A 9,010-nucleotide genomic window follows, 5' to 3' on the forward strand; every position below is an offset into this window, starting at 1 on the left:
TTCGTATGGTTTCCCTTTTCACCCTGGCACACACGTATTTAAGGATTTCACCATAATGCTTTGAGCTGCATTGGTGGGGTGTGGTAGTCTAGTGGTCAAAGCGTTCGCTCGTAATGCCGAAGGACCGGGTTCGATTCCCCACATTGGCAGAATGCTTGAGGCCCATTTCTGGTGTCGCCCTTTCTGTTATTGCTGGAATATTGCTAAAAGCGGCGTAAAACTCACTCACTCACTAAAAACGTGCATTACGTCGGGCTTTACTCACACACCAAACTGTACCATCGTGATGGACAACATATCAGACACACAGTTCAGCGGGGCTTTGACTTCACCTTGCTAACTTACTCTTTTCACGTTTAAATATAGCGGGTTTGCCAGGCACTACACCTGCAACACACACAGTCCTTGGTGGAATGGCAACACTGATGCTTCCTCCCCCGTCAACACTGACCAGCGTTAGCCGAGCAATGAGTACCAATATAACGGCTTCAACTGTGGCAACGTCGTCAGAACTGACCAGTGAAATCACTGAATCACCATCGCTGCCCAGTGAAAAAACTGAATCGCCATCGCTGCCTGGTGAAACTACTGAATCACCATCGCTGCACAGTGAAACTACTGAATCACCGTCGTTGCCTAGTGAAACTACTGAATCACCATTGTTGCCTAGTGAAACTACTGAATCACCATCGCTGCCTGGTGAAACTACTGAATCACCGTTGCTGCCTAGTGAAACCAGTGAATCTTCATTACCGGCCAGTGAAACCACTGAATTACCGTCACCAGTCTCCAGCGAAACAAATGCTGCTTCGTTTGGGGGAGCTGACCACACGGCTGCAGAATCGTCAGCATTGACCAGTATACGACCATCAGCGGTGACCAGTGCCATCACTGACAAATTGTCCGCCTCGACTGGTGAATCAACCCAACCTCCAAATACAACCACTTCAAAACAACCATATGTTTGTAAGTAATATTATTCATCGAATATTTTCTATTTATATTTGTAACACGATTCTTAAATTTATCTTGCCGCTATATTAATTGTGCATTCTCTGTATACCGAGCGGCGATTCGCCTTAAACTGATGGCGGTGACCGTAATTATGTTTATTGTCTGTGGACATTCTTTGTATACCGTCTGGTAATTCGACTTGAACTGTCCCGGTGAACGTAATTATGTTCATTATGATCGGGACCCCTGAAGGTCCGGGGTAGAAAAGGCATTCAGCAACCCATGCTTGCCATAAAAGGCGACTGTGCTTGTCGTAAGAGGCGACTAACGGGATCGGGTGGTCAGGTTCGCTGACTTGGTTGACACATGTCATCGGTTCCCAATTGCGCAGATCAATGCTCATGTTGTTGATCACTGGATTGTCTGGTCCAGACTCGATTATTTACAGACCGCCGCCATACAGCTGGAAGATTGCTGAGAACGGCGTAAAACTAAATTCACTCACTCAGTAACTCACTCACTCACTCATTATGATCGGACACCCTCTGTTTTACTGTGTGGCGATTCGCTTTGAACTGTTGGCAGTGCACACATTAGTGTTCAGTATGACTTAACATTTTTTGTTTACCTCGCGGCGATGCATGCTTTTCGGATTTTGATTTGCTTTCAACTGTTCGCGGTGATTAGCAATTATCCAGGTGAGAGTCAATCACGACACGCGTCTGACAATATCTCGTGCAGCACGCGCATCCCAACACTGTTTTTGCGACACCGTATCGTAGTTTTCCATACATACTGTTCTAATCTTCTTCAAACAATTAGCCATGCACAAACACAGAGTAAGATATTTTATACGTAAATTAGGATTAACTTGACTACTTTCCGCGAGCTACAGCCGAACTCAGATTTCTCCTGTACTCAATATATTTTATTTTTACCCACATTTTCTTATTAGAAAAACAGGTATTGGCACGTGGATATTTAAGATACAACTTGCATACCGAAACGTAAGTCTCATTAACCTATTCAGACATTGACCTACTTTTCATCTGATTCGTGTGAAAGTGAAAATTAACACCAGAACCAACTCTGGTTAAAATGAATTCCAATTCCTTGTTTCATATGAAACTGGCATTTACAAATGAATTTTAATTTTAAACTTTAATAACACCGTCTTTCTATATTTTTGTCGAGGTTCAGGCAGCATACCTTAACTATAGAATCACAGACTGTCCTTGTTTGGTGTGGTCGTAAAATCATTCACAATGCATGTGACCCACTGGTTAAAACTGTTATATGTTTTTGTGCTCTTATTCAGCTTAGTTCTGTAACGCACAATGAAGTTGATGTAATATCAGTTCTGTCACAGACTGCCAAACTTTTCTAGCGGCAGAGCCTCGTTTTGAGATTTCCAGGATTTCCAGGTTTCCGTTTGTCAGAGCTAGCAGAACGACAGAGCACGCTCTACGACGTGTTTGCTAGGATTAGAAGGAGCTTAGTGTTGCAATATACAAGTGTGTAGATTTATCAGATCATACTGATTAATATCTATGCATCCAGTTAAATGAAAAAGTCTAAAAATTCTGGACTGGTTATCACACTAAGTTGCGCAATAGGACCGAACCAAGTAAACAGGAAACGAGACTGTTTTGTAATCAATGTTTTGACATGTTATTAGCTATTTCTAACTTGAAAATAATCAGTCATAATTGTAGAGGTCTACAAAATAATTTTAAACGAAAAAAGCCTTAGAAGTTCATAGATAGAAAAAGGCAAACATATATTGCTTACAAGATGTGAACTTCATGTCAAAACAAATTCAAACAGTTAAAAAACAGTGGGGTTTTAACGCATGCAATGTTAGTTCATGTACAGGTAACGCTAGAGGCACTGCAATATTATTTAACAACAACTTTGATTCTAAGTTTCTAGAAAATACATGCGATAAAGATGGTAAATATGTCGCCCTCAAAATCTTGGCAAAAGAAATTAGCTACACAATTGTTAACAGTTATGGCCCAAACAAAGATTCTCTAGGCTTCTATGAGCATATTGAAAACGTTATTAAAGATTATGATAATGATGAAACATATCTGTGTGGTGATTTCAACAGTGTTCTGAACCCACAAAAAATTCATTTAATTACAAAAATGTCAACAACCCTAAACCTAAAGAAACCTACATGGCGACTACCTACATCATTAAAACAAGCCGGGCTTGGTTTCTTCCTCTTGTCACACAACTTATTTTTGTCTGTGGATAAATGTAAAATAACACCTAGCATTTTGATTCCAAACTCTGTTGCTGAGTTAATACTAAAATCCTATCGTGGTAGGCGGTTTTGAAAATTCAACAATTCATTATTGTACGACAGAAAATATACTACTCAAAAAAAATGAAACGCATAAGCAGACTTTTTCCATGTAACATTTCGAATTTGAATCATTGGTGTGTATGTCATCAGTGTATCTATGGTAAACGCTGTCTGCAAACATTTCCGAGTTTGAATCCATTGTCACTGAGGACAACTCGCCAAAACGCACCAAAATCTGTTTTCCTCAATAAATGGAATAAATTGTGAACGGGAAGAAATTCATGCGTTCCTTTTGTACGCACATTCCATGCATCATTTCCAAACGAATCCAGAGGTTTCAATGCTCTTGCGACAATTGACAATCTTAAATTTGGTGTTAAATGCCTAAACTTACTGAAGCTCAGCGCAACAATGCGATTGGTCATTTTGGGGCTGGGGAGTCTCAGTCTGCGATTGCAAGGCAACTCAGTACTAGTGTGTCACAGAGTACCATACCAAGCCTTTGGCATCGCTATCACCACCAAGGGTCAATACGTGATCGTCCCAGGTCAGGTCGACCACGCCCGCTCAGGACAGGTTTATTCGGCTTCGACATTTGCGGAACAGGTTCACCACAGCATCCTCCACAACATCGGTAGTGCCAGGACTCAGAACAATTTCTGATCAGACTGTGAGGAACCACTTACGTGAGGCTGGCATTCGTTCCAGAAGATCTTTGAGAGGACCTGTCCTTACACGTCAACATCGGCAACAATACAGACAGTGATGTGGCCAACATCTCCCATGTCCATTGCAAAGGTGGAGAATTGTTATCTTCAATGATGAGTCACGTTGCATGCAGCGACGTCTCGACGGAAGAGCACGTGTGTATCGACGTCGGAAAGAACGCTTCGTTGCAAATTGTGTACAGGAAGTGGACAGATTTGGCGGTGAAAGTGTCATGGTTTGGGCTAGAATCTCATATACTGATAGGCCGCATACAGCAAGAATAACCAGGGATTTCCTTACCCAGAACAACGTTCGGGTTCTTGACTGGCCCTCACGACCACCGGATCTTAAAATCTACACTGAAGCAATATGAAGTCAACGAAAATGGCAATATGTCGTATTCACTAGATTATCAACTACTATTTGCAACCTTATTACAAAGTATCAAGGCCAAGACAATTTATTACTTTTCCACAAAGAAGAAAATACAAAATAAAACGGAAGTTGATCTTGAAAAAGAAGTGAGTGTTCTAGAAATAAGCATAGATAAAGTAGACAACATATATAAATGATAAGACTAGTTTATTGGATAGTATAAAGACTAGTTTATTGGAAAGTATAAATGATATTAAATTAAGGTTAGATAAAAGTAAAATACAAGAAATGCTTACAAAATCAAAAGCTACGTGAATTGAAAAAGGAGAAAACCCACAACATTCTTCTTGAAACTAGAACCGAGGAACTTCCTAAATAAATCCTTTACAGAAATAGAAAACAGACGGGTATATGCTGAAAGATATTGAAAGTATTATAAATAAAACTATAAATTACTATAGAAACCTTTACCAATCTGAAGGTCTTCTCCCAATTGCTTTACAAGAAGTTTGTAAAACTACAATGTACCTTAATTAACTGAAACTCAAAAACAAACTTCAGAAAGAAACTTGACCATAGCCGGACTAGCAAAGCGTTTGAAGGAATGAAAAATGAAAAAGGTCCTGTCCTGATGGCTTTACATCGGAATTCTACAAATTCTTTTGGAAAGACATAGGTATAATTCTACTTAATTCATTAAATGATGACTACGAAAAGGGAACAGTTTCCGTTTCACAAAAGCAAGGTTTAATAACTTGTATCCCTAAGGGAAACAAACCAAAAACAATAATTAAAGAACTGGCGCGTTCTTTCACTTTCAAATATTGGAGATATTTCATCTTACAATATTGGAGCGGCGGCAATCCCAAACCGAATTAAAAGCATTCTACCGTTTGTAGTGCAGGAAGATCAAACAGGTTCTGTGAAAGATATAGGGGAAATAATTTATGGTATTATGGACTATACTGGCACTTTCCAAATTCCTGGTTTTGATCTGAACAATGTTTATACGCCATCTATAAAACCCTGCAATCTTTCACACGCTTTTCTGGTCTAAAGGTTAATATAGATTAATATGGATAGGATCCAAGAAACGATCTCGTATCAAACTATATAGGGAGTGGAAATCTGACTGCCTCAGACTGACTACAAACTGTTGGAAATAAATTTAGATAATGATATGGATAAAAAAACAACATAAACGAAATGAATTATGAAGAAATATCAATACAAATAAAGCACTTAAGGAACATCTGGTTAACAAGAAATCGTACACCTTATAAAAAAGAATCACTGTTTTATAATCCCTCCTCCTGCCCAAGTCACCTGTTTTCTGCCTTCCCCGCCCACCTGAATTTCTCATATACAATTTCAAAAAGCAATGTTTTAGATTTATATGGCGAGACAAGCCAAATAACGTAGAAAGAGATACTGTTGTTCTAAATCCGTAATCCGTGGGGGTTTCAGTTCCAATAATTAAACATGTCATATCTTCAAGACTAAAGTGGGTACAGAGATTACAAAGAACCTCATCAAACTCTAAGACGTTATTAATGCATAGATTACACAGTCAGTATTTATTGTGGACATCAGATAAAACGTATTGAAAATAGAGTAATTCATGCTATTTTAAATCCCTTTTCAATAGAAGTCTTTAAAGATTGGTCTAATATTGTTAGAAGATACAAATTAAAACTTCGAAGCGAACAGCATCCTAACACTTGCCTCATATGGAATGTAAACGATTGCTCCGTGCATCGAAAAATGTCACACGCGGTGTTGTCAGTGTTTGCCGCACTGGTCTCAATCACATGTTGCTTTATGTGATATTTGTAAAGAGCGTACAAAGGGAAATAATTCTATGGGGTTCGCTTGAAATAGGGGTCGGTAGAGGCCGCGAGAGTCGATTATTGCAACGTTGCATTAATTCAAATTCAAACTTTTAATTTCATATTGTAATCTTAATACGCAATTATTTTGGAATAAATCACATAATAGCTGATACAGTCAATGAGAGAAATGCAATATTGAATTTTAGAGAAGTGGGGAGTGATAATGTGCCTTTAAGACAAAATTTCACTCAATGGAGCGTATGACTACAAATGATATGCAGCTATTTCTGTTACATGGTCACCAAGTCCTCCTTTGCATGTATGTACTTACGGATCATATGCTACTATGTTTAATCTGATTGTTTATGACTTTGACAGAACGAACCTTTATGTCATAGACGATTAGCATGACCTATTATAATGAGCGATAAAGCCAATACGGAGTTCTGTCATAAGGTTGTATGCCCCAGCTCTCTAACAATACACCGGCTGATCAATGTCAGCCCGGGTGGAAGGAAATTGGACTTACCTCCCTTACTGCGTCGTCTCCTCTACAGGCTTTCCCGTGAAAATGTCTTCCAATAAGAAAACGATAGTGTCCACTTGCAGAAAGGCACATTTTGTAATATTGGGTTTTTGCAAATAATAGGTGTCATGAAGACAAGAACTGGATGGATGTCGATGTCTTTATTGTGATGGACACGATGTTTCGGGGTGTATTCCTACTCCTTCATCAACAGACAGCTATATAGGTACATGTGAAAAAAAACAGTTATGAGTTAACAAGGGAAACCAGACCCTAATTGGCACTAAATTAATAGATGAACAATTGAAACCTAGGGATTGTTAATCCAGGCATTGGCAGGAATGGCTGATGATGTAACATATGCTAGTTAATGGTTGTTTTCAGCGACTGGACTGATATGGAATATGACATGGGAACTGACATATGATAATGTCTAAATACATCGGTGACCTACATTGATGCACGGGTTTCAGGCTTTTTTGGCAGTATTGGCTAAGGTCGCAGCATGTAGGACGCAAAGTCATGTCACCATGACAAAGTGATATTTTGCTTAAGGACATCGTATGAAGACTATGAAACCCGCACTATCCTACCCGGAGTTCCATGCGGCCAGCTAGCTTAGTATCTTTGCCACAGGCCAGAAAGATGTGACGATTCCTCACATCTTACACAGTCCATTTAATATTATGTACACCATTTCTTAACTTCTTTAGTTTGTGATGAATCTACACATCTAATTAAACATCGTTGTAGAATGGTTTAGTTTCACTGAGAAACTATCCTAAAACGTATAACACTACGAGGGGATGTCAATAAGTTTTGAGCCTTGAGCATTTTTCATACCCAAGTGTCACAGCCTATGGTACGACATTGAGCCTTGGGGTGTAGCTGATGTGATATGTAAGTTTTGGTATCCTACTCTCAGAAGTTATTGAACAGCTCATATTGACAGAAAGAGACCCCCTCACGGCAGTGAAAATGAATAAAATTGAGTACTTAAAGGTCACATGCAACCAAAAATTCAAACATAATTAAAAAACATTTATCACTTATTCATGACATATAATATACATTGCTGCTTTTAAAAAAACAAATAAACAAAATTATAAGCGTACAATCGCGATTCAAAAGTGCAATATTTTGTACTTGGGCTTACTTCCCCCGAAACGAAGCCCTCGGGAGACCGAACCCAGTCATAGCGGGTGGATATGCACTCAAGTGTAACGACGGCTTCCGATTGGCTGTTTCATTTGCTGATATGCTGAGGGTTCATTGTGTATATAGAAAGATGATCTGTTTGATGAGCATTTTATAAGTATAGCCAGTCACAAGAGAGTAAGATTCTTTATGGATAACAACTTCTTTTTGTGTACTTGATGCGTCGTTTCAGTATGGATTCATATACTGTTGTCAAACAAAATCATATACACGAAAAGAAGTCGTTATCCATGAAGAATGTATATAGAGATGTTGGGTTTGGAAAATACATGTTCTCTGAATTATCAATCAAAAATCATGTCAGTAGAGATGGTAAACTACTGCGTGGCTGGAATCTGTCATTCGTCCAAGTACAAAGCAGGACTTGAAACTGACAAGAGTTTGCACCAGTTTCCGTCATATCCACTCATCCGAAAAAGATGAATGTAGTTTGTTTGCAACCCACAGACATAAAAACATGTCATGTGTATCACACGTGCCTAATTACATAATGTGGCAGATACGGGACTCGGGTGCATGAGTCATAAATCAACTTATTTTCTTTATGTCGTATAGTCTGATAGGTGTTAAGTTCAAATTGCACGTGGTCAATGATTGAAGCTGTGTATTGCATATTGTGTTTAGCAGACAGGCAGACAGACATATAGGTGTGAATAAACCAGACACTGAGCTTTCTCTGTGACAGAGACTGCTTACCACAATCAACAAGTTGTTTTACGTAACGAGTAGATTATTTACTTGTTTGTGTACACAACCAAGTTTAGACTACTGCTCACGAACTCAGACGCTGGGCAAGCATACTGTTTCAAGTTCCATGGACCTATTCACTGCGCATGCGTTATGGACGCAGCGCAGCACAGCTGTTGAAACTAGTTTTTTCCCCCAGCGCTGGGGGGAATTTAGTGAAACGTTTGAACTCCGATTTCGCGGGCTTTTTTTCATCATGTTTTTTTTTTCATCTTTATAGTTTGATTGGCATTTTTTATGATTTGTTTTGGTAAGTGCATACCGAAAGGTACCAGAATCTGCAAAGTTGTGTTTTACGTTGCATGTGACCTTTCAGTTTTTAGTTCTTGAAGGAAA

At 39.0% G+C, this 9,010-nt stretch overlaps 1 protein-coding gene across 1 annotated transcript; it reads left to right on the forward strand.

The window, feature by feature from the left end:
• Positions 1 to 413: 413 nt before the first annotated feature.
• Positions 414 to 2,277, forward strand: LOC137257497 (uncharacterized). The gene is made up of 2 exons (XM_067794825.1): positions 414 to 966; positions 2,273 to 2,277. Exons 1-2 carry the CDS (start codon positions 414 to 416, stop codon positions 2,275 to 2,277), a joined length of 558 nt encoding a protein of 185 aa, XP_067650926.1.
• The last annotated feature ends 6,733 nt before the right edge of the window (positions 2,278 to 9,010 follow it).

The sequence above is a fragment of the Haliotis asinina genome, chromosome 12 (assembly GCF_037392515.1).
Source record: "Haliotis asinina isolate JCU_RB_2024 chromosome 12, JCU_Hal_asi_v2, whole genome shotgun sequence".
NCBI classification, from domain to species: Eukaryota; Metazoa; Mollusca; class Gastropoda; order Lepetellida; family Haliotidae; genus Haliotis; species Haliotis asinina.

Excerpts from the sequence above, each read along its gene's own strand:
- LOC137257497 (XM_067794825.1), top strand. The coding sequence starts at position 414 with ATGGCAACACTGATGCTTCCTCCCCCGTCAACACTGACCAGCGTTAGC.